At 36.5% G+C, this 27,168-nt stretch overlaps 1 protein-coding gene across 1 annotated transcript in view; it reads left to right on the forward strand.

The window, feature by feature from the left end:
- Positions 1-27,168, forward strand: part of LOC122362645 (inositol 1,4,5-trisphosphate receptor type 2-like) — a 69,048-nt gene that overhangs the window by 10,777 nt on the left and 31,103 nt on the right. The window contains 32 exon segments of the mRNA XM_043264189.1: positions 542-640; positions 1,225-1,308; positions 1,432-1,578; positions 1,729-1,824; positions 3,174-3,224; positions 4,792-4,940; positions 5,451-5,550; positions 5,634-5,797; positions 5,997-6,138; positions 6,216-6,374; positions 6,464-6,636; positions 7,360-7,479; positions 7,604-7,786; positions 7,905-8,156; positions 8,259-8,406; positions 9,850-9,997; positions 10,111-10,298; positions 10,413-10,533; positions 10,652-10,703; positions 11,494-11,662; positions 11,783-11,950; positions 12,409-12,498; positions 12,614-12,739; positions 12,938-13,060; positions 13,185-13,385; positions 13,682-13,924; positions 14,576-14,701; positions 14,854-14,982; positions 15,120-15,240; positions 16,998-17,176; positions 17,905-18,047; positions 19,476-19,584. Coding sequence (XP_043120124.1) covers positions 542-640; positions 1,225-1,308; positions 1,432-1,578; positions 1,729-1,824; positions 3,174-3,224; positions 4,792-4,940; positions 5,451-5,550; positions 5,634-5,797; positions 5,997-6,138; positions 6,216-6,374; positions 6,464-6,636; positions 7,360-7,479; positions 7,604-7,786; positions 7,905-8,156; positions 8,259-8,406; positions 9,850-9,997; positions 10,111-10,298; positions 10,413-10,533; positions 10,652-10,703; positions 11,494-11,662; positions 11,783-11,950; positions 12,409-12,498; positions 12,614-12,739; positions 12,938-13,060; positions 13,185-13,385; positions 13,682-13,924; positions 14,576-14,701; positions 14,854-14,982; positions 15,120-15,240; positions 16,998-17,176; positions 17,905-18,047; positions 19,476-19,584 — 4,503 coding nt within the window.

A 27,168-nucleotide genomic window follows, 5' to 3' on the forward strand; every position in this document is an offset into this window, starting at 1 on the left:
ATAAATTGTAGACTCTACATTAATAGCTGAAGGACAAATATCAGCTATTTTTATCCTTCATATCCTAAGTTTAACACTACCTTAGATATTTCAACGACGTTATTTCGGTAGTTTTTTTTTTTTAAGTGTGGTTCTACCTAATGTGTTTTTACTTAAATTTGCATACACATCATAAAAACATGCAATATTGATGTGATATGTGATGTGTAATATGTAAATCGTTTACAACTTCATTGACATACAAAAATTTTTTTAATCGGTTGTTATAAATTAATAGAATTAAATGATTGAATTTGTGACCAATTGCATTGTTTTATTCACCTTTAACACAGCTGACTGCTTTACTTGATATGCTTGCATAAAAAAAGACATGCTTGCGGATTTCATGGGGTCAAGTATAAATGTGTCTAAAAAACACAAGTTTCCAAACTATGCATGTCACAGGATGTGATGTCATTTGGTTTCTTTTATTGTTGAAATGGAGGAAGAACAGAAACCTCTGTGGTTGATTGCAGTGTTTTATCTGTGTATGTGTTCATAGGTGGTAGTTGGAGATAAAGTGGTTCTAATGCCTGTAAATGCAGGGCAGCCTCTTCACGCCAGCAATATCGAACTTCTGGATAACCGTGGCTGCAAAGAGGTCAGACACTAGCTGTGTTCTCAGCACTCTTAATGAGATCACATGATGAGTCACAGCTTCTGATGCATTGTATTAATTACCTGGTTCATGTCCAATATAAGTAAAGTGTTTCATTTTAAAGGTTTAATTACGTTTAATTAGTATGTAAAAATTCAAACAAAATACTTATTCTGATATGTACATGTTAAAATCTTTAAAATAATAAGGAAGCATATTAAGTATTATGTATGTGTGTATGTATGTATATGTGTGTATATATGTATATATATGTATATGTGTGTGTGTGTGTGTGTGTGTATATATGTGTGTGTGTGTGTATATATATATATGTATGTATGTATGTGTGTGTGTGTGTGTGTGTATATATATGTGTGTGTGTGTGTATGTATGTATGTGTGTGTGTATATATATGTGTGTGTGTGTGTGTGTGTGTATGTATTTGTTGGGGGTTTTTTTGAGTTGGTACTTTTCAGTTAATCAGTCAAACCAGTTTACGATTTCAGTCACACAAATAAAAATAAATAGAAATGCCATGAAAAACGAATAGAAATAAAGATGTGTGTTTTGTATTTCTGGTCTGCCAGGTTAACGCTTTGAACTGCAACACTAGTTGGAAGGTCACTCTTTTCATGAAATGCAGTGAATACAGAGATGACGTATTAAAAGGGGTGAGTCTCATGTTGTGGTATATTATATATGTGGGAAGTGATGTATTGATTTAGGTTTGTTGTGTATAAAATGCGGTTTATAATATCTCTCTAATCATTTGTCTCTCTCTTTCATTTAATTAGGGGGATGTGGTGAGGTTGTTTCATGCTGAGCAAGAAAAGTTTCTTACTTGTGATGAGTACAAAAAGCAGCAGTATGTCTTCTTACGAACCACTCTCCGCCAATCAGCAACCTCCGCCACCAGTTCAAAAGCACTATGGGAAGTGGAGGTACTTATGTTTTTCTTGTTCACAAACGTAAACGTATTTATATGTAGCGAAGTAAAATGTATCGCAACATTTTTATGGTTTGCGTGCTCCTATTCAGAAGTTAGAACAGTATAATTCAGTGCAGAATTAATCGTCAGTCTCATCCTTCAGGTTGTCCACTATGACCCCTGCAGAGGAGGAGCTGGCCAGTGGAACAGCCTGTTTCGCTTCAAACACCTCGCCACAGGACACTACCTTGCGGCAGAGGTGTGTATTCCATGATTAGTCCTTCCTCAAAACCCATCCGGTTTTTCCCTTTGATTGTTTTGCATATTTGAGTCATGGTTAAAGAGCTGTTTACTGTATGGTTTGGCATGTTGGTTTACTGTATGGTTTGTGTGAATACCCGTGGTTTACATCTATTTGCATGCTGCATGCATGAAGCTTTTCTTAAAGCAGTAAACTCACTGGTGCGACACTTGATTTAGCTGCATTTACGCAACTGACCCTAAAATCAATAACACATTATCTGAATGCTGATAGAAGAAGAATGTCAGAATACATTAGCAGTTCTCTATGAGATCTCTGCTGTTTCTTGTATGCAGCAAGGAGTTTAAGGACTCGATCAGCTCATCAAACATCAAACTCTGCCAATACCAAATTATCTAAACTTTTAATATTCTAAATAATTTTATAGACACTCTTCCCATCAATAACTTATTGTCGTCACTTACTCAGTCATTGTTTTAGAAACCCTCAAGCAGCAGTGTTAAGCTGTTTTCTGTAATTAAATGCTGAGGAAATGCAAACTATAGGGTTATGAATGTACAGTAATTTAAAAATTTGCATTGTTAATAACTGTGGACATGTGGTCATAGACTTTTCATAGCTCTGTATTTCTGCTGAATGTGAATGTAGTCGTCTCTCTTTTTTCAATTATTATTTTTAAGGATTTTGGAGAAACATCTGAGACGAATACCTTTTTAACAGTACTGTTTACCACATTTTTTTAACCACTTTAATTCAGCAAACACATTCAGTTGATTGTTACAAAGTTTTCGACAATGTCAAATTATGTCATTAACTAGCACAACCGCTTTATTAAAATCATTAATAATGATTAATAATTAAGAAATGATGTGATGCTGAAATATGGATATTTAATGGCTGTCAAAGTTATCAATTAATTTATATTGCCATCATTTATAATATTTTAATTTATATTGAAATTTTTTTTTTTTATTTAAAATAGTATTTAGCCATATTGATTAAATATTTTCCAAAACATAAAAAACCCTTGCCAATCTAAAATAATTGAATGGTAGAGTACATAACTTTTATAGTCATGTCTTCATTTTCTTCAGAACATTGATAATTTTGTTCTTAAATCATTTATTTTTTTTTAATACTTTTTTAGTGCAATAGATGGGCTGCAGGTGGCAGTCTTCTCAATGTTATTGTCACAGTGGTGTAAGATCAGTCACAGCCATCCACTGTGCACGAGGCAGACAGAGACAGAGGGGTTATTGTCCAAGATAAAAAATTATAATACGGCTCCCCGTTGCTTCTGTGTGTATTTCATAAGGCCTTCACGAACATTTCTACTTCTGTTTCAGGTGAATCCTGTTTTCAAAGATCGTACCGACAGTATCACCACCAAAAACGAGGTGAGTCAGACATCACTTGGATGCCAGCCTTCCCGAGTCAGAAGTATTTCCACAGAAGATCCTTTTCTCATTCTTCATATTCCACACACATTTTTTCCCCCCACAGTAGCCACACAATGTGACAGAAGTTTGCAGAATCTATATGTGAACTATTAATCGCATTTGCTGATTGTGTTGAACTTTTAGAAGAAGTTTTTTCCTGACTCGCTCTGCTGAAGTAAACAGAACCCGTTCTGTCTCGTCTACACAGCATTGCGGCTCAGCCCAACTCTCCTGCACAACTTCGCTATTACGTAATCTGCTTCCCTCCCCTCCTTCACGCTGCAACAGACAGACTCGCACAACTCCCGTCCTCCTACTCTCCGGAGATTTTTTTTTCTCTCTCTCTCTCTCTCTCTCTCTTCCGCCTGTATCTCTCACTGCACCTTTTCGCTGTATTAGCATTCTGCTTCAGCAGCCTCGCAGACAAACACACTCGCACACGCTCTCGCACACTCGCAGAGGGGGCTCCTTACATAATGTCTGAATCTGGGGGTGCCCCGTGAGAGTCAGGCAGACGTGCTGTCTGCTTCAGTGGAGGAGTGAGTCAGAGGAGCTGCAGAGAGTCAGAGCAGAGGAGAATTTATAATGCTGCTCTCCAAATAGCCCTCCATCAAAAAGCTCCGGTGAAAACAGTCTGTGCCACAGATGCAGTCCTGCATAATATCCTCACTGTGGATGACCTCTGGGTTTTTCTCTGGGTTTTCTGTTTAAGATGTGGCCATTGTTGGAATTGCAGGTTCAACACTGTCGATTAACAGTGTTCAGTTTTTCAAAAACAAGCAAAGATGTGTTTACAGTAGCTCGCTAACTTTGGAATTGAATAAATGTTAAAACGCACTCATTCGTGGAAGTAGAGCCAAAAGACACAAACACTGCAAGTTTCAGCATGAGATTAGTCAACTTGCTTGCAATCGTGACTTGTCAAAGTCAAGCCTCGAATCCTGTTCCCCAACAAAAGGCTGCATATTTTAGAGTTGCATATTTATGCTTTTTAAATGCTTTGCCCCATAGACTTCCATTTGAAAGTGTGTTAGTGTGTATATGTTATCATTTATTTGATTAGTATTAAAAAAATAATTTACTATGGAATAGTATTATACTCATTTGTTAAAATTAGTTTTTCTTTTTAATTAATTCTATTTTAGTAATTTTTTGTTAAATAAAAGTTTGTATTATTTAATGTTCATATTTCTTAATTTTTTTTTCTTTTCATTTTAGTCATATTAGCACCTCAGTGAAAATGAGAATAGTTTCCTTGGCAACTGCCTAAAATATAATTTTTAATCTTAATTTTAGTCAGTAGTAATAACTCTAGTTTGAGGTACTTCATCACCATGATTATTATATTTTTTTTTTTATTGCTGTCAAAGGATGTCAAAAGACACTTGCAAAATTTTTTTTTTTGTTTGCATAATGATACAGTACATGCAGACTTAGTGTAACTAGCATTGTCATATGTGGAGTTTTCTACACCAATGTAACAACAATGTAATGTCCTTTCCCTGTCTCTCTGTGCAAACTTCAGACCAACGCAGACACTTTGTACTCTAAAAAGAAGTGGCAGGCTGACAAGATCCCCTACACGCTTGTTGCAGTGCCCCATGGCAATGACATTGCCTCTCTTTTTGAACTGGATGCCACCACCCTACAGCGGGCAGACTGCCTAGTTCCCAGGTTAGTTCCTGTACACTAAAATGACTGTAAATTGTGAAAACCATGCAATTAGAATGAAAAACACTTAAATTTAGATGTGCATTTATTAGCCTAACAAACCCTTTTATCAAAAACGAGGAGCTTTACAAGCAATCTACTCTAAAGAGACAAGCTACAAATAAGCTCCAAAATTGGCTAGAAGTGCAAGCTAAGAGAAGTAGGTGTAAAAAAGCAGCAGTACGGGTTTGAAAGGGATTAATGATTGTAGAACAAGTGCTACCAATGCATTCAAGTGCTCACGAAGCCTTTTTAAAGCAACCATTTAGATTTTAAAATATACTTATGAAACCATTTGGCCAGATTAGTTTTTTATTCAAGTCCCCATTAAAAGCTGTCAATGGCATAGACATAGTCCACACTATGCCAAATGCACTGTTGGGTATTTCCTGTAGCTGAAAAAAACAGTATGAAGCCAACAATTGCAAAGTCATGGGTTTGATTCCTTGAAAATATGTACCTTTCTGTTTTTAGGAACTCGTATGTGAGACTCAGGAACTTGTGCACAAACACTTGGGTGACCAGTACTAATATTCCCATTGATGTTGAGGAGGAACGCCCCGTTATGCTCAAGGTTTGTTTATTTCCTACTTTTTTTATTTAAAGAAAAATGTGTCTGCTGAATGAAAGCTATAATATATTTGTTTATTTGAACAGATCGGCACCTGCCACATGAAGGAGGACAAGGAGGCTTTCTCCATTAATTCTGTCCCCATGTCAGAAGTCAGAGATTTGGACTTTGCCAATGATGCCAACAAGGTCTTGGAGATGTTTGTGCGTATTTTGGGGATCAGCAATTTCCCAGTAGCAAATGAGCGCAGGTATACATCACTTTTGAGTTTGTTGAGGTGTGGTCACAGTGGATTTTTTTTTCTTTTGCACACTAGCATTGTCCATTGTCCGTAGCATAGAAATGCATGATGCACAGCTTTCACCTCCCTCAGTCACTTTCAAACAAAGGAAGTAAATTGATATCATTTTTATGCATTTATAATTTTAAAAACATACTATTGCGTTTAGGTTTACCATTAAGCTTTTGGAGGATTTGATCTTCTTTGTATGCGATGTGCCGAACAACGGACAGGACGTGCTGGCTGTAGTCACTTCGAACCCCAACAGAGAGAGGCAGAAACTCATGAGAGAGCAGAACATCCTGGCACAGGTTTGCCCCGAACAGTAACCTCACGTTAATACTTAATAAACGCATGGCAAATTTCTGACTGTAATTTATATTTACAGATCTTTGGAATTCTTAAAGCCCCATTTTCTGAAAGCAAAGAATCATCCATGCCGAAGCTGGAAGATATGGGAGAGCAACGCAACGCTCCATTTAAGTACATGCTACAACTTTGTTACAGAATTCTGCGCCATTCCCAACAAGATTACCGCAAGAATCAGGTGAGGAACATCTTCAGTTATCAGTTTGAATTATTGGGGTTGTTGGTTATTGGGCTAATACATTTAAGTTTTTTTTTTTGCCCCCACAGGAGTACATAGCCAAGAATTTTTCCGTCATGCAGGCTCAGATAGGCTATGAGATCCTGGCTGAAGATACAATCACTGCTCTTCTGCACAACAACCGCAAGCTGTTAGAGAAACACATCACTGCACGTGAGATTGAGACCTTTGTCAAACTTCTGCGCAGGAACCGAGAGCCCAGGTCTGACCCAGAGATTTAGACATCCACTCAAATGTTTAGTACTAACCAGTACCAGCAGAAAATGCTAAAGGAACTGCTAAAATCTTTCAGAAAACAAAGGTTCTCTGTAAATTGGTACCAATGTGTTGAGATTAAATAAGAGATCTATAAGACAAGTACTGTAATATTTAGCTGTATAAACAAATGCTTGTTTTTTTGTTCTTTTCTTTCCCATGTAAGACTTTTTTTTTTTTTTAAATAAGTATCCCAGTAGCTGTATTATGATATATTACAATATTAAAATAACATTTTTGATTTTAAAAATATATAAAAAAGCTGAATTTTCAGCAGCTGACAGTATCAAATAATCTATCAGAAATCATTCTAATATGCTGAATTAATGCACTAGACACTTTTTATGATAATTGTGCTGCTTAATAATTTTTTCTTTTTAGAAACGAATACATTTCTTAGGATTCTGTAATGAAAAGAACATTTAAAGGGAACAGCATTTATTTGAAACTTGATTTGTCACTTTTGATAAATTGAATGCTTTCTTGTTTCATAAAGCTCATAAAATTTCTAAAAAAAAAAAAAAAAAAAAAAGTGAGAAAGAATCTCTTACTGATACTTTTAAATGGTAGTATACATTCAGATTGGATTTGTGCATACAAGTGCCTTTTTCTCATTGGTTAGTGGTGATCAGATAGTAAACTGCTTATGTTATTGTGCATTTTTCCCCAGATTTCTGGATTATTTGTCTGACCTGTGTGTCTCCAACAAAACAGCCATTCCTGTCACTCAGGAACTGATTTGCAAATTCATGCTGAACCCCACCAACGCAGACATCCTCATCCAGACCAAGTGAGATCCTGAGATTAGCTAAAGAACAGTGACTCAGAGTTACGGGATGAATCTCTAATAACGCTAACAATGACAAGGTCGTTTTGTATTATATTAAGATATGACTGGGTTCATGTTTCCATAGACTAATCCCACACACTGAGACCTCTCTGGAGTCATCTTTAATCCAGGAGGATGGTGATGATGAAGAGGTATGGCTATACTGGATTGATAACCACAAAGAGCCTCATGGGAAGTCCATCCGCCACCTGGCTCAGGATGCCAAGGATGGGCAAAAAATGGATGTTGACATCATCACCTACTACAGGTTTGAGTTGAATCACATGTTTGAAAATATAGCTTATTTTGTATCTTCTAGCCTGTTTTTTTTTTTTTTTCCATTGTTCTTAAATTGGAGTACACACAAAATGTCTATCCATTCTCAGGTGTCAGCTCAATCTCTTCGCTAAAATGTGCCTGGATCGGCAGTATCTGGCCATCAATCAGATCTCCAATCAGCTGCCAGTAGATCTAATCCTGCGCTGCATGTTTGATGACTGTCTGCCTTACAACCTGCGTGCCTCATTTTGTCGTTTAATGCTGCACATGCATGTGGACCGCGACCCACAGGAGGCCGTGGTACCTGTTCGCTATGCACGACTCTGGACTGAGATACCCTCCAAGATCTCGGTCAATGAGTAAGATGGAAACTACTCTCTGGTGCTTCTACCAATGTGTGGCTTTATTTATAAGACTGCTATGTGTTGTTCAGCTTATCTGAATGTAAAATTGGTCAACAGATATGACTATGAGTTCAGAGACACTTCCAGAGAGGATATGAAGAGAAAGTTTGCCCCTACTATGCATTTTGTGGATGAATATCTCAAAGATGTGGTCAGTCAGCCTGATCCCTTTGGAGACAGAGAGAAAAATGAATTGACCCTTGAGGTGAGATGATGTTTGTTTTTGTAAATGGTTTTCATGTGTGAAATTTTCCATCATTGTGGACAGAATACCATAAATACTCTGGTTGATTCTTATGCTACTATTCAGCAAACACCAAATCTGCATACCTGACATGGGGTGTGTTTCCAAATAGCATTGTTAGCTAACTATGGTGGTAAGTTTCATTGAACTCTATTGGGATCATAGTTTTTTCTAGTGGATCGGGTTTATTCACATTACATGCTCAATGTAGTCAGTGAATCACTCTTAAGAGTTAATTCTTACAAGTGAATAAAAATCATAAAAGCACAAACAGTGCAGTCATATTCTTAGACTGATGGCTTCTATAGTTTATTTTTGTGATGCAGATTTATTCATATTGCATAAGTAGTCTAGTCAGTTCATCACTGTGTCATCCAGTTCCTGAACTAATGTCTCTTATAAGCTGTTTTTTTTTTTTTTTTTTTTTTAAATGAGTCAATTCCAATAATACAGTGATTAGTGTAGTCCATTGATTCCTGAACAAATGATTAGTCTAAATTTAGTGAAATTTAGCACAACCATTGAAGTCTGATTGCCAAATGAATTTGATAGTTAAAATCTATCCATGCAGCACAAATGGTCCAACTGATTCCCCAACAAATAATTTGGTTCTTTGTAAAGAATCAGTCATACAGTGCAAACTGTGTAGTTGAGTTTCCAATCCTATAATTTTTTTTTTTTTTTTTTTTTCTCACCCAATCCTATCCATCCATACAACATGGATGTACTTCAGTTGAATCGTGAATGAATGGTTCTGTTCAGTATACAGTAAATATACAGATCAACCAGTGTAGTGTAGTCTCTTATGAACAATGTTTTGTTTTTTTTGTAAACAACTATTTTCATAAGAGTGCACACAGTGCAGTCCATCCAATTCCTGAGCCAATGAGAATCAAAGGATTTGATTCTATTTAGTGAATCAAGTGTGAAACAAGTGTGGTCTGGTTCCCACATCATAAAATATATTGTCGTGAATCAAATTCATCCATACAGTCTGACTGGTGTAATACTGACTCTAATAGTGAATCAAAAATACATCACATCCAGTGCAGTTGGATTCCAAAAGGCTGTGCTAAACTTTTATTAGGCCTTATTTTGTCGAACTCATTCCTGAACAATTGAATTGGTTATCTGTAGTGCATCAAAAACAAAGCACAAAGAGTGTAGTGTAAACCAGTTCTTTTTAGCGAATCGGTCACATGGAGCTTATGTTGTACTTCGTGCTCGTGTGTCTGTGTGTTTTGTGTTTGTGTGCCAAGTTTGATGTTTTTCTTGCGTATTATGTGATGTGTCCAGAGGCCAGAACACAGCAGATTGGCCGCATTAGCTCAACCGGAATACTAATGATTCAGTCTCAAACACTTTGAATTTTAATGGTTTTCCTCCTGTCTGTCCCGCTAACAGGTGGTCCACCTGGCACGTAACCTGGTCTACTTTGGCTTCTACAGCTTTAATGAGCTGCTTTGTCTCACGCGCACCCTGCTGGCCATCCTGGACATTGTCCAACCCACTTCCACATTTATGTTTAAACTCAACAAGAGTCCTGAGGGAGGTGAGACCCCATTTTAAAGTCGTCTTTAGTGTTTGCTTCTTCTGTGTTTGTTTTGCAAGATAATAATTGCTTGTCCTTGAGGCTGCGGAACACTTCAGGCTGTGTTTGTGTAGGTAATAATGTCATGCGTACCATCCACGGTGTGGGTGAGATGGTGACTCAGATGGTTCTAAGCAGAGGCTTGATGATGCCCCACTGTCTCCCTGATGCTCAGCCAATCCACGGAAAGCAGATCTGTCTCCCTGACAACGAGAACGTCATGGTGATGGACACCAAGCTCAGGATTATTGAGATTCTGCAGGTGATGCCCTTGTAGACTGTTGCATTTCAATGAACTAAATTTATCAGTTATACAACACAAAACTCAAGTTTATGATGAAGAAAAGTTTTTGAGGTTTGTTTTTTCTATTTATAGTTTATTCTGAATGTGCGACTTGATTACCGCATCACCTATCTGCTGTCTATCTATAAAAAAGAGTTTGGCGACCAGACTTTGGACACTTCTGCTTCAGTGGCAGAAGTTCCTGTCATGGCTGGTGAGAGTTTCATGACATACAGTAATATAAATTAATTTCCAAATACACCATGCGGTTAATTTATTTTTGGTTTTAAAGGTATGTTTGTATGTTTTAATATTATTGTGATGTGTTCCAGAGCCAAACATTGAGGAGATTGCGGAGAAAGCAGAGAATATGTTTTCGGGAAGGTGAGGGAATGTTTTCTTGCAACTTGTTTGTGTTTTTTCTGTTTGGTGTTTAAAATATAATTGAATTGTGATACTTGAATTACTATGAGCAAAGAATTTCTTTCTGCCTTTTTTTAAACGATTGATTAGACGTCAGACTGCTGATAAATTAAATTGAAACTGTAAAAAATGTGATTTTTTTTTTTTTGTGTGTGTTTTAACACATTTTAATAAGCTGAATAAGCTGCAAGTTGTTTATTTTGTGATCAGTAAACATTTCTTATTGTTGTCAGTGTTAAAACAGTTGTGCCACTTTATTTATAAATTTTGTTTTGTGGAAATTTTTTGAATTTTATTAATGGAATGTTCAAAAGAACACAGCATTGGTATTATTAGGTTTTTTTTTAGGTAACAATTCGTTTCACCTTTTGATTAGTTTAATGCATTTGTGCGTAATAAAAGTATTTTTCTTTTAAGCCAACCAAAATATTACTGACCTTTAAATTTTAATCAGTAAATACACTTTTTAAAAAAAACTGATTTTAAGACTATCTTTTTTTTTTTTTTTTTTTTTTTTTACTACTCAGTTTAAATTAAAAACAACAATGCAAACAAACAGGACTGTTAAATATAAAACCAAATCACCATTAAGTAGCTGTAAACAATGGCCAAGATATCATATATATCATAGATAACATGTCACTCTCTACTAGATTACATTTTGGTAATTTACCAGCCCATATTTCATTCACACTTGATGTTAGGATTGGTATCAATTCTGATTTAAGATCTTGTGTTGTGGTGTTCACAGTGCTAAGGAGAGGAGCTCGGTGGACCTTGACGATGAAGGCGGTCAGACATTTCTGCGGGTGCTTATTCACCTCATCATGCAGGACTACCCTCCGCTGGTGTCCGGTTCTCTTCAGCTCATCTTCAAACACTTCAGCCAGAGAGCCGAAGTTCTGCAGGCCTTCAAACAGGTCTTTCTCTCACTCATGCTTCTTATCAGTTCTTCTTATCAGTGTATGGAGACTAACATGGGTTTTAAATATTCTGTTTTAATGGAAGAACTGTATGTTTTAATGGTGTTTGTTTCGCAGGTCCAGTTGCTGGTTTCAGAGGAGGATGTTGAGAATTATAAGAAGATCAAGGCAAGTCTGGACCAGCTGCGGCTGACAGTGGAGAAGTCTGAACTCTGGGTCGAGAAGAGTGGAGGTTACGGCAATGAAGACATTGCTGACAATCAAAACAAAGAGCAGAATTTGGAAGTACGCATCTAAGGGAAAAACACTGCAAGCATATTAGTAAATTATAATGCAGCAGATTTGCTTTCTCTCTGCAGTGCATATATTTACCATCTTAGAAAATAAGACTTTTATACAGCAGTTAATGTTTGATGTGGATTATTTTGTGCCTCTCACAAGATTAGTTAATTAATAATTATCGATTGACCAACATTATAATATGTAAATTATGATAAACGCATATTACTTATATTAGTAAGAAAATAATCAATAAGGTTGATACTTGTAATAATTTGTAATAAGTTTTTGCTATTGCTGTGTCAACAAGTAAAAATGTAATTCATTGAAATGAAGCGAAAAAAAAATATATTTTATATATTATATTATATTATATATACACACATTTACACACATACACACTGAAGATGAAATGGTTAAATACCTGTTATGAGACACTTAATTTCTGAAGTTCTGGTTTATAGGAAGCAGGTATCTTGAGCCCAGTGCAGGATGGGAGCAGTAAACCTCAAATAGACAGCAACAAAGCCAACAACTACAAAATTGTCAAAGAGGTGGGAACTTTTTCATACAGTGTTCCCCGGCTCCAGTGATGAAAAATTTTCGAGGCAGAAGAACTCCAAAATACTTTTGTGAAACTTAAAAGTTGCGATTTTGTTTGTGATGTAGATCCTGCTGAGTCTCAGTAAACTCTGCTCTCCTGGTAAGAAGATTCGTGTGCAGCAGCAGAGGCTGTTAAAGAATATGGGAGCTCACACTGTGGTGCTGGACCTCCTCCAGATCCCGTATGAGAAGGTGACTGGACAATTAGTGATTATATGATCCGTTCAATAAATTATAGATTCCACAACCAGGCGCTAGTGAATTTTGTTCCTCGATTCAGAAGTGATTAAACTATAATGTAGCATAACATTATCATATGCTACTGTAAAATAAATCTAGACCTGGAGATTGTCAAACTGAGATCCTTATGCTGCCAAACTCTATCTCCAGGGGGATGAAAAGATGGACGAGATCATGACTCTAGCCCACACGTTCCTTCAGTACTTCTGCAGAGATAATCCTCAGAACCAGACGCTACTGCACAAACACCTCAACCTCTTCCTCACCCCTGGGGTGCGTTGATTTTAGATGAGGACATTGTTAATGCGCATTACACGTCTTTTCTATAAATAACAGGTTATTTGGTATTAAAAGGCAATTCTGATGTTTCGGTTGATTCTGTTTTTGGTTCTCTCAGCTTCTGGAGGCAAAATCTATGTGCTACATCTTCAGGAATAATTACCACCTATGCAACGAGATCAGCGACCGTGTGGTGCATCACTTTGTGCACTGCATCGAGACCCACGGCCGTCACGTGCAGTACTTGCGCTTCCTCCAAACCATTGTAAAAGCCGATGGCAAATACGTGAAGGAATGTCAATGCAAAGTCATGAATGAGGTGCGACGCATTTTGAATTTAATATGTGGTGGAGATATGTGCATATTTAGCGTGTTTATGATACTGAAAATATAAAAAAAAAACTTTTTGCTTTTAATTTATAATTAATAATGTATTTAGAAAATAAATATATTTTATATATATTATGTAATTTTAGGATAGTTATCAGTAATGTTGAAAAATATTTTCATACTCATTACTTTCCACTAATTATCCACATAGAATTTCCTTCAGATAAAAGTGAATTAATGCATTTGTAGAGATAAATCAGACATTGTGTTTGTTTTTGGCCGTAGCTGGTAAACGGAGGAGAAGACGTGTTGGTTTTCTACAATGATCGTGCTTCTTTCCCGGTACTGCAAAATATGATGTCGTCCCCGCGGGAGGAGAACGATGCTCTAGCATACCACATCACACTGGTGGAGCTGCTGGCAGCCTGCACCGAGGGCAAGAACGTTGATACAGAGCTCAAGTGCAACTCCCTTCTGCCGCTTGATGATATTGTCAAAGTGGTCACGTACGAGGGCTGCATTCCAGAGGTGATGGGACATTAACCCTACCTGAATGCTCTCTTGAAAAGCTCACCATGGCATATTTGAAAAGCGCTACAGCTGTTGATTATTAATTCTGTTCTTTTGAACTTTCTTTTCTATTTATCAAAGAATCCTGAAAAAATGTACTACAGTTCACACAAAATATCAACCATTTTTAGCAAGAAATGGTTCTTGGGCACGAAATCAGCATATTAGAATTATTTCTTAATGTGAGAAAAATTACATTTTAAAAAATATACTAACGTAGAAAACATTGGTGTTCTTGTTTTTATAATTATTGTCATTTTACAATATTACTGTTTTTACTATATATTTTTTTTAATCCAACAATGCAGCCTTATAAAAAATTATGAATTTTTATTTATTTATTTTAAAAATGTAGTCCTAAAATAACATACCAATACAATCATTTTCAAAAATTAGGTTTGATTTATTATTAATATTTATTCATTTATTAAGTTTGGCTTAAATGGCTAAATACCTTCTTTTTTTTTTTTTTCTTTTTTTTTTTTTAAAGCCACAGTACAAATTACAAAGTACATATACAATACCATAGTTTTTACCTGGTACTCTTAGATTAAAAAATGCAATTAAAACGAGACTTTTTTTTTTGTTTTGTTTTTATATCCTTTGCAGGTAAAAATTTCATATGTAAATTTCGTGAACCACTGCTATGTAGACACTGAGGTGGAGATGAAGGAGATCTACACCAGCAATCATATTTGGAAACTCTTTGACAATTTCCTTGCAGATATGGAAAAGGTGAGTTAGCTGACACCAGCTCTCTGTTTCCCACCCTCGCATTTTGTGAGGCATAATATACAGGCTTAAAGAGCTGTTTAGATCATCTGTGACTGATTTGTGCTTGCTATGTGGGTGCTAAGCATCCTAAACTGATGATGATGTTGTTGTAGGTGTCCGTTGGCCCCACAGACAGGAAACAAGCTGATACATGCCTTGAAAAATACGTCACTGATACGATCATGGCCATCGTCAAGGGCTTCTTCGGCTCGCAGTTCTCTGTCAGCAACTCAAACCTGCAGGTAGAGCTAGAAAGTTCGATTCATGAGTACAGTCTGACATGAAAAGGAGGCACATTTCTTTTTATGCTCTATGAATCAGTCATATTACTGCTTTCCTTGCGCTGGTTGACCCTGAGATCTTTCTGTCTGTTCATTAGGCCCATCAAGCAACTTTCATTAAGCTGCTGCAGTCCGCCTGCAGACTTTACAACTGCACCTGGCTCAACTCCCTGCAGAAGACTAACATTGAGGGTTGCATCAAAACCCTTGCTGACGTGGGTAAGTTTCACATCTGGCAGTGATGTGTCATAACCCAAATGTAACACCTGCATGTGACAGAGGGATTTGACCTGTGGATTAAATGATTATTTGCTAAAAAAATAATTATTATTATTAAAAAAATTTTCCAGCTATTATTTGTTGCTAACATGTTTTTAAATGTTGGCCAGTGTTCTTCAGGTTTCTAAATTCCTGCAGTTTGCACCTAATGAAATCCAAAATTAAATAGTTTAGCATTTAGTAAATGTATTCCATTAAATGAAGTAAAATAAAAGAGTTTGAGAAGTTATGGAAATCTATTTCACTAATCTCTGTATAGTATAATCACAATCTTTAATCAGGTCCTGAGTTTTGGCATGGATTTACATAATATTGCATAATTTTACTAATTCCTGCAGCGTTCGACTTTAAAATGATGGATATTCACACATTGATTCAATAGCCTGTAGAACGTAGGTTTGGTGAATAAATAAATTCCTACAGACTATCAAATCAAATCAGTCATTTTTTTTTTTATAGAGCGTGTATGTGATTCAGATGGACAGTGTCTTCTTTCGCTGACACTCTCTTAAAACGCTTTCACATCAGCGCATCTCGTCTGCACTAAAGAGCCACTGCATGCTGTGATACGAGACTTTTGCTTATGTTTTGGTACAGTTTACACAATAGTCACTTGCATTGTCACAAAAGTGTATTATTTTTTTGCATGTCTTTTTTAAACCTTTAAACCAGTTTTCGTGTGGTTTCATGTGCGCTCAGTCACATCTACAGTGCGTGTATTTAAAGTTGTCTTACGTGTACCAAATTTAGTTTGGTTCCAAACAAGCTCAGGAGAACCCTGCGCAGGCCTCAAACATATGCCCTTTGTCCAGCAGATTATCGCTTGCCCAAATCCGACTGGAGCCCGTGTCTTTTTTTTTTTCTTCCCCACTACACAGCAGCTCCTTTAACCGTTACAATAGCAAAGTGTTTTTGGTTTTTCGTTCCGTTTTTCTAATAGCAAAGTGATGTGATGTGATTAATCGTGATACATTTTTTTTGACAGCACTAATATATACACTGCCCGTCCAAAAAAAAAAAAAAAAAAAGTTACACTATTTAGTCGGACCACTTTTAGCTTTAATTGCGGCATGCATTTGCTGTGGCATCTTTTTGATAAGCTTCTGCGATGTCACAATATATTTTCCCATCCAAAGTTGCATTAATTTTTATTCCAAGATCTTGTATTGATGATGGGGGAGTCTGACCACTGTGCGAAGTCTCATCTCGCATACCAAAGATTCTCAGTGGGGTTAAAGCCTGGTCTCTGTGGTGGCCAATCCATGAGTGAAAATGTCTCATGCTCCCTGAACCGCTCTTTCACATCTCACATCTTTCACACTCTTTCTGGTGCCATTAAGGAAGAAAAAAAAATGTATTGATAGAATAACCTGGTTATTCTGTATATTCAGGAAGTCATTCTTTCTCTCATTCTTTGGGCACATAATGTTGCCAAGCGTAGACTTGACCAATTATATAATTGGTCAAGTATTTATTAAGATAAATAGTTCATTTTTGAATAAGTGTTATATCTGTGGAAACTGTTATTCTTGCCTTAAAAGAAAAAGGCTATAAAAATGTCCCTGAAACATAAAAGAATAATACAGAAGAGTGTTTGCCATTAGCATTTTTATAATATTAATGTTTAACATTTTAACAAGCTATATGTAAGAAAATGTGTAAAGGTTATAAAGACATCTCCATCTAACCCTGTCCAGCTAAGAGCCGGGCAATCCCCATTCCAGTGGACCTGGACGGTCAGGTCAATACCCTGTCGCTAAAGACACACACCAGCATGGTGCAGCGCGCAGTGAAGGACTGGAAGCTGTCAACCCGCGGCCGACCCCGTAAGGAGCCCTTTGGGGCCCATGATTACAGGATCATTGAGAAACTGCAGGTAACCTTCAAATCTAAAACTGTCTCTGTTACACGACCTCAGTTTTATAAAGGCAACTGACCAATCAGTAGCAAGTACCATGTTTTATGGAACATACATTTCACGCATCATCTGAAGCGTGCTGCAGTTTTTTCAGTTTCAGTTTATTATTAATAATAAATTAATTTCCAATTAATGTTGTGTGTAATGAATGCCACCATATGGTTGTTTTATAGTTACATTTTCTATTCTGGACTTAAGTGAGGGGAACATGAAATATTTTAGTATATAATAGTATATAATAGTTTTTTGTGTTTATAATGTAAATTGTAAACTTTTTTTTTTTTTTTTTTTTTTTATGTAATAACATGACTTGTATAACTTTAAAATGTTGGGTTTTTTTATGTCAAGGTGTATTTTTAAGATTTTTCTGATATATGAAAAAACCAAACATCAGCACAATTAAATTTTGACCCTTTATTTTCCGGAAAATGCAGCCTTTCAAGAGAGAAAAAAAAATAGTAATAGTATAATAGTATACCACACTGCAAATTGTTCTTTTAAAAAAACCTTTGACTGAATGGTTCTTTGTGGAATCTATGCCATCGCTGTGAAGAACCTTTTAAAGCACCTTTATTTAGGTGTGCATGCTAATGAGAAAACAGTATAGTATCTATAATAGTATTTGTGCATGTTAAAGGTGTTTGTGATGCTGACTACTGCTTTTGATTGGCTGTTATGCGTTTCAGGGAGTCGTTGTGTATCTGGAGGAGCAGTTTAGTCCACAGGTGCAAGCAGAGTTTTCTGTATTAGTAGACGTGCTGCAAAGCCCAGAGATGCTGTTTCCTGAGTCTGCACAGCTCCGCAGCGAGGATGGAGCCTTCATGTCTAAGTGAGACACGCACCCACATCAAACTAATTAAAACCGTGCGTCATATGCAATGAATATATTAAACAAGCCCAGTGGCAGTGTTAAAAATAGCCGTAGGTATAGGTATGACATTATAAATCCATGAGCATTTCTGTTATAACTTCAAACATTTGCGTCAGCAACACCCTTAGCTGATTATCTGTTGCGTGTTTGTCTGTAAAAATGGATTTAAAACATGTAAATGCTAGTCTGAGTTCAATTGAAAATACGTTCATGTTTATATGTATGTGTTGGAACTGGTTGTGCTGTGATTTAGTATAGCAGCAGAATCATATATGAGCTATAAAATGTGTTTGTTGTGTATGTGCCTGGGATTCTGAGTGCCTTATATAAGCAATTATCTGAGTCTGAACAAGATATACCACTAAAATCACAAGCCGTCTGCTATGATTATGCAAGTCTACATGACTACATAAAACAGATTTCCTGTTTTATTTGCAACAACGTTTTTGGACATTTATATTTGTTGAAATGACTCTACTTAAAACAACAAATGGGAACTTGTTGCAAAAACAATTCAAATGCTTATTGAATTGATCGAAAACAGCCTCAACCCCATAGTATGTGATCATTGTAATATGTAGCTGGACTTATTATAAGTTTTTATTGCATTTCTCAGACAATGTAGTAGTTTTGTATGGCAAGGATGAGTTTTTAAAACGGAATCCTGAAAAAAATGTAACCTCTTTACACAAAAAATGTTAAGCAGTGCAACTGCTTTTAACATTGATAAGAAATGTTTTTGAGCACCAAATTAGCATATTAGAGTGATTTATGAAGGATCATTTGACACTGAAGTAATGAGGCTGAAAATTCAGCTTTGCCATCACAGGAATAAACTGTTTTAATGTGTGTGTGTGTGTGTGCGTGTGTATATATATATATATATATATATATATATATATATATATATATATATATATTATTATATATATATATTTTTTTTTTTTTTTTTTTTTTTATATTTTTAATCAAATAAACAGCCTTGGTGAGCAAAAGAAATGGTTTAAAAGCATTTTAAAAATCATACTGACAGTAGTGTTCTTCTAGTCTTAGTCTAGTAAGTTTTTTTTTTTTACTTTATTACTGACTGTTAAAATCTAGTTTTGTTGTGTCCAGCCTGTAAGTGGGACCTGCATATTCTATTGTTCTCAAGGAATACAATCCCAGCCAGCATTTCTCCACTAAAAAACACAAAAAAAATATATTGAACGAATTTTAGTTAAAAGAAAATCAAGGAAAATGTATTTTGATACATGATTAATTGTATTTGTTGATTTATAGTTAAATGCATTGTACATTTGTAGTTGATGTGACTGGTCAAGTGGTCAAGTTAATATTCTTAAATTACATTTTTAGTGTGAAAAATAATACACTATTTTCCCTCAGGCTCATCAAACACACCAAGAAGCTGATGGAGAAAGAAGAGAAGCTGTGTATTAAGATCTTGCAGACTCTTCGAGAGATGCTGGATAGGAAAGAAATATTCGAGGAAAAGGTAAGTGTGGCGGCAACTTTCCATAACCTCGTTCTAGCCTTTTTTTTGAGTGTGTAGAAATTGGGTTTCTTATACAAACTGGCGCTAACAAGTAGCAGCAAATGGCAGATCAGCACAGGTTTTCTAGTGAACATCAAAAACTGCACCTGCCACCTGTGATTATCATAATGCCTTTGGGGAATGTTGTTGCCATGTCGGTAACCACCAGAAGAGGGCGATAGTGCCAAAACCAAGGACAGTGAACCTGATGACCCCTCCCCTCAACCCGTAGAGCTGTGTGTGTGTGTGTGTGTGTGTGTGTATGCGGGTGTGCGAAGTGAAGCGCAGCTCCTGGGCCTCTGCAGTGTCGTTGGCATCTGTAAGCAGGGTGAATGCTGGGAGTCCTAAAGCTCCAGACAGTTAATCAGCATTCAGCGGAGAAAGAGTCCCGCGCTGTTACATAAGCAAAGGCACATGAGGACACGCTCATAGTGTTGGAGCAAGTAGCCAAATCACCCAGCACCACAAATCAATACTGCAGAGAGCTGAATACGGCCTTGCACGTGGAGAGAGAGAGTGAGAAAAATAAAGAGAAGGAAGAATAGAAAAATACTAGGAATAAAGGACAGGAAAAGATCTTACAGTTCGTTTTCAGATGTTGCATCATAAACATTTTGACATAATGGTCATTAGTAGAATGTCTTAAAGTGCCCCCATTACAGATTCGTTTAAAATTACCTGTCATGCAATGTTTTAACAGGGCTCTAAGCAAATGAAAATCTGAAAGTGCAAAGTGTATGAAGTTATTGTCTCTCAAAAGACGGAGTCGACAGTGAATAATTGAAAGAGTCGTTCCTTGTTTACCTCAATATATAACATTAGCAAATTACTCGCTCACTTGTTGTTTTTTTTTCGCACTGACTGAATGAAAATGCAAATTCCTTCCTTGTCACTAGATGCTGCTTTTGGAGTGGTAAAAATAGCGGTTTCCCCGGTAACTGCTGTAAACAAAGCAGCACTGAGCTCATAAACGCTGCTTTATCAGGCATTACAGGCATAATGAAATGTAAATGAGACTATTCTGACCAATCACTGCAGATTAGCGTCACACAAAGGAGGGGTTTGGAAAAATGAATTGTTGAATGAATAATTTTGGATTCAATGAGCAAATAAGGTAAAAATAAAAGCATATAAGACAAAGCGCATGTTAACCTGTTGTTGGGGAGTCTCAAAATATGAACCTTTCATAACCCATAATTGGGGAACTTTAAATGTACAGTAACATACTAGACTCATTTTCAAAGTATAAAGGCACTGTTTCATTAGCGAGATTTTAGCATAAGCGTGCATGCACAAAAGGGGCATTTTCAATGGTATAACAAGGTATGAAGTTGAGCTTTTAAACCAAGCACCTTTTGTTTTCTTTTTTGAGATTTTGTGAATTTATTGAAATCTATTGGTGAAAATATTCAGAATGTTTATACGTCAGTTTCAGTCATTCTAAACATTACATGACATCATAGTCATAATTTATGATATCACAGTGAGTGGTGGAATGTTTGAAAGTTTTGCCGTTTGAACTTGTTGAATCTGTGTTTGTTCAATCTGAATTTGTTGAATCAGAAATTTGCTTGTGACGTTTTGCCAAGCAATGGTAAATGTCAGATTTATGCAGTCTGCCCACCGAATGAATTATAGTTTACGTAGTTTTTACATCTCTGTGTTTATTTTGGAGCACTCATTCTCCACAGGGTTTGGCTTTGTTTGCTGTGTCATTTGCGTGATAAAGTTTATGACATCTAGGTAGACTACTTATAAAATGATTCCAGATTACATGACAAAACTGGTTATTAACATAATCCATTATGTTACACATTTTAAGTAATATAATCACACTACAGTTTGAATACTTTGGATTACTTTTCCAGTGCTGTAAAATTAATATGATGAATCCAATCCAAAATAAAGGTTTTTATTTACATAATATGTATGTGTATACTGTGTATATTTGTGTATATAAAAAAACAAAAAATATTTTTTCTATTTAATATAATATGTAATAAAAGAATATAAATGTGTATATACATCTGAATATTTTCAAAATATATATGCTCTATGTTTGTGTTCTTATATATGCATAATAAATATCCACCATACACATCCATTATGTAAACAAAGACTTTTATTTTGGATGTGATTTAATAGTTGACAGCACTACTTTGCATTGATTTAAGTTGGATGATCTTTTACAATATTGCTATAAAAATGCAAAGAAGAAAAAAATATATTCCGTTCATTGTGCCTTAAACGCTAGCCTGCATTAAATTAAATTATCAAGCTTTCTCAAACTGTGGATTGTAAAGGAAATCCAGTGCGTTTGTGAGTTATTTTTTATGTGAGGAAAATCATAAAAATGTAAAAAAAAAAAAAATCTGAAATTCATCCACACAATTTCCCCGAGCAACAGTAAATGTGGCCACACCTTTAAAAGGCATTGTTTCATCTCTGCACCAATAAAAAAAGCAGCTTTGTGCAATCCCACATCTGTAGATGTTTGTTCATTTTGTTCATCTTTTTGCCGTTTATTCTCTGGGTTTGCCATGTAGTTGCACCATAAACATTATGACAATATTTATGGTCATTATGACATCACAGTGAGTGGAAGGAAGTTTAGAAGTGTGTAAGTAATGTAAAGTAGTGAAAGAAAAGCGAATCAGATTTATTCTGTCTCTCCACCAAAAAAGATAGTTTGCGTAATTCCACGTTCCTATGTGTTTGTTTGTTTGTTTGTTTGTTTTGGCGCTCTCGTTCTCCACGGGGTTTGGCTGTTTTGCCATGTTCTTCCCGCCCTGAGAGTGGTGCTGCGGTTTCATGCAGGCCTGCTCGGCACAGACCGCCGGCTCCCCGGGGAGAGAGAGAGTAGGAGGGCGAGCGAAGGAAAGAGGGAGGGAGGGAGCGAGCATGTGAGAAGCCATGTGAGGGAAGAGAAAAAAGCGTGGCACAGCAGCAGGCGGAGGGATTGGAGAGGCGCGGTGTCTGCTGAGTCCATGAGGCGACAGAGCGGGGGGTGTTTACGTAACCGGCCTGCAGTGTCTGAGCCAACCTCACGTGGCTCATCATGTTCTCGCTCTCTCGCTCACTCGCTCGGTCTCTCCCATCGTTTAGCACATGCTTTTTCTCTCAAGTCTTTGTTTTCGGGTTGAATTTCTCTCGTACTAGCTTGAAGCCATTTTTTTTTTTTTTTTTTTTTTTTCCTCTCTCTATCTCTCGCCAGTGACTTGGTGATTTGGTTGCTGAGCAGCAGGTCATGACTCATGAGCAGATATAATTGGCCTCTCTCTCGAATGATCACTTGTGTCAGCGTGGTGAGCTGAACGTGAGCGTGTGTCTGCACACAATGTACAAAATGTTTAAAATGTCAAGCAGGTGCTGTTGTTCTGTGATTTTTAGATATGTGGCAATGACCAAACAGTCACAGCAGAGAAAGCTGAGTGCAAAAGCAATTAGAATATCTGTGTATTTTCCTGTGTATATATTCAGTTTTTGATACTATAGTGGAAGTGTGTGTAGTTGTTTTAGAGCATTTGATTTGTGATTCCAAAGAGGTGTGCTTTTGACTGTAATATTTTTTTTTTTCACTATAATTTCTTCTCTCATAATCTTTAATCAAAACAAAACACTACCTTCCTCTATCCCACATATTTTAAGTTTTCTATCGTTTCAAATTTTAATAGTAATAATATAATTTATTTAATTTAATAGTGTACTTTATCCATTCCAAAACTTTTAAAAAGTTAAAGTAACTAAATCTGATATGCTCAAGGCTACATTTATTTATTATTATTTAAGTAATATTGTGAGATGTTCAAAAGATTCATATATATGTATACATTTTTTTTAACAATGCAAATATTTGTACTGTATCTGTAATTTGTAATATCTGCTTTCATTTATTCAAATTACAATCTTTTTGTTTTTAAAAAGTGCAATAGTTTTACAAATATGAATAAGTTTTGCTTATTAAATCAAGCCAAATTATTGATGACGACTGCCTTAAGACACAGTTTTAAAAGACTTTGGGCGTTAAAAGAAAAAGTTCTGAAACTTCAGTTCGTCATGTACTGTGCTATGTTTGTGGCCAGGTTGTGTTGTAACATAGTGAACTACGTCAATGAAAACGCAAGCCTGTTTATAAATCCCTCTGGTCAAATTCCCAATACTGGCATAAGCACCAGCACCATTTTCATGGCAAAGGGGGCCATTGATGCACTGCACAGGCTTTTTTGTTTTTGCAGAACGTGATAAATTTGCGAGTGAGCGTGGTTCGGTGTATGTGTGAATCCCTTCTGTAAGACAGCCAGACCACTTCATTTAGTCCTTGCGTACTTTCTCTCTTTTCCAACATGTTTCTGTTCATTGTGTCCAGCTCTTGTTGCAAAACATTAACCGAGGCCTGTTCTGGAGTGTGTTTATTTAGAGTAATACCTCACGTCTCACGAGTTGGGCGTACCCTTGAAGTAAACTCTCTCATACCAGTATTTGGTGACTAGCTTGTGCGTGCGTGCGTGTGTGTGTGTGTGTGTGTGTATAAACGGGCCTCTCCTGTTTGTTGACAAAGGAAAGAAAAGCCCTGTTACATAACAGCCTATGCCTCTCTCTCTCATCCTGCCTGTATTTCTCTCCAGCCAAGTTTCACACTACCGCCCGGAGGCAAAGCAGCTTTCCAGATTACCAACCTCAAACGGTTAAGCTCACACACACACACACACACACACACACACACACACACACACACACACACAATGCTGGGCCGGGGGTGGGAACAGGACATGTACACTCTCTAAAATTCACACACATACATCAGCTCTGTGCAAGCAGGTCTCCCCGATGACTGTGGTGGAATACGACTGTTTCAGCCCACACACGAATGCCGCCAGAGCTCTTAGACCAAAGCCTACGCGGACACACACACGTTTAACCCAGGGGTCTCAGCAATGCCACATGCCAACATATTTGTAACTGCTGCAATGCAATAAAGTGAACGGTGGTGTCCCTGCTGCTACACTGATGTGTGTGTGTGTGTGTGTGTATTGTTTAAAAAGTTACAAATTTTATAAACGGCTAGGGGATTTATTTTAGGGAGTCTAGTGAAGTTTTTTTGAAGTTAGAATAAAATTTATGAAATCAATGCAAGAAATCCTGCACAAGAAAAACAGGGCTATATCTTTAAAATTTTTTAATTAAAAATAAATATTGTTCATACACTAATTAGGACTTCTAATTTAATTTTGTTATTAAAAATGAATTATAAAGCTAGTACATCCAGAAGTCATGTTTTTGTCTTACCCCACGTCACCCTAGTGTATTTACCTACAGTATTTAATTTTATATTTAGATCTGTCCTTTCAGTCCAGTCTGTATCACTTGCAATTTGATGTTTTACCCACAATTGTTGATAGAGGCCCGGGTTTTCGTATTGCATCTTTAATGCATTCCATCTTCCATCTGCGTTTGTGTATTGGTAAGGATGTTGTTTTTTTCCCGTCCCACCTTCATTGTTTAAATAAGTCATCAAGCATGGTGCAAGAGGTGTGTGGTCACCATGGATATGATCCCAGAACATGCTGTACTACTCTTTTTTTTCCTTTAAGAGTCAGAAAAACACACCTGTAGATGATCCACAGGACGTCCAGAGCACGCAGCAGGAGTAAGCTTTAGTGAGGAGACTAACTTTAGGAGCAGCATGTACTCAACAGCTTAGATCATGTTCTCTATTGATATTCATCCTGGTCAGTTTGTCCTGCATACACACCATTGGAAAGCACCATCGTTAATTCATAGGATACTCAAATGGAAAATTCAAGCAGTGGAATTTGCTTAGTACAATGTCTGAATCTTTGTCACGTTATTATTTAAAAGGCATTACTAAAGTATTACATCTCAACTAAATCTATAGGTTGCATATTGTAAAAAAATAGTTTTCTAGTGATACAGGAACTCTGACTGTTTGCATCACTCTGCTTGTGGTATTTTCACCTGAAGTGTCAAGACGGATAACCAATTCCATAGTAATTTTATAAATAATACTTCGTATCATTTCGTTTTTTTTTGGTTTTTTAGATGAGAATAGTCTTGTATAAACACATCACACTCGTAGCCATGTGATATGGCTGTATATCAGCGTGCTGTGATTTCCTGTACCTAAATGTACAGTGTGATATTGCTTGTTTTACATCTATGTAAAACACACACACACACACACACACACACACACACACACACACACACACACACACACACATATATATATAATTCGTTTAAATTATTAAAAATATATTAAATATTTAAAAAAATTCTTAAACGTATACATGCATGTGTGTGTATTTATATATGCATAAAAATGCATAAAAAATCTTAGTGTACACTAAGACGCATATATTATTATTATTATTATTATTATTATTATTATTATTAAACAAACCTTTTTTAGAAGCGATTAATTATTGCCCAGCAGTAATATGTATAAACTGGAAAAGTTATTTATTTCAAATTTAAACCATAGTTCACATGAATAAAATAAAACCTTGAGCGTGTGCAATATATTTAAAAAAATATATTTAAAAAAATCTAGACATGCGGTTTATTTGTGAAACAGTGAAGTAAAATGCCAGGCGTCAGATGGAGTTTTGTAAAGCTTGTTGCCACTGGACTCCAGAGCAGTGAAAACATGTTGCAGTGACAAATCTTTCTTTGGCAGTCTGATGGCTAAGTCCGGGTTTGGCAGATGCCAGGAGAACGTTACCTGCCTGACTACATTGTGCAATCTGTAACTGTTGTAGGGCTATTTTTCAGGGATTGCTGAGACATTTTGGACTTCTTTTGGACATTTGGACTTATGCTTCCAACATTTTGAGAAGGCCTTTTTCTATTCCAGCTAGTTGTGCTCTAGTAAACAAAGAAAGGTCAATAAAGACATTGTTGGACGAGTTTGGTGTGAAAGAAACTGACTGGCCTCATAGAGCCCTGACCTCAACCCCATCAAACATGTTTGTGATGAACTTGTGCAGAAACTGTGAGCCAGGCCTTCTTGTCCAACATCAGTGCCTGACCTCACGAATGCCCAGAAATACCCACAGAAACACTTGTGAAAGGCCTTTCTAGATGATTGGATTGAGCTAATATAGCCATAAAGAGTAGACCAACTATATGTTAATGTCTATTTAGAATACATTATCATTAAAGAGAGAAAGTCTTGACCTTGCCTGCAAATCAACAATCTTTCCATACATCCAAGAATCGAGATACAAATTGATATTTCTTTCCATTATTTTTTTTTTATAACCGCCTCAGTGGAAGGCTGTGGAACAGATGTTATTAATGTTGGCTGTTTATCAGCCCTTTGCTTGTACATTTTGATAGATTTAGGTGGATACATCATGAAAATTAATTGTGCATGAGACTCAGCATCTGTTGTGTAATGTTATTTGTGCGTAAATGCTCACTTCGGTGGGCTATGAGTGTTCAGGTCTGTCTGAAATCAAGGCCCAAGCATCCAGGGTCAGCATATCACAAACACGTCTTGTGCCCCTAAGGACGTTAGGCGAT

Source organism: Puntigrus tetrazona, chromosome 18 (assembly GCF_018831695.1).
Source record: "Puntigrus tetrazona isolate hp1 chromosome 18, ASM1883169v1, whole genome shotgun sequence".
NCBI lineage: Eukaryota > Metazoa > Chordata > Actinopteri > Cypriniformes > Cyprinidae > Puntigrus > Puntigrus tetrazona.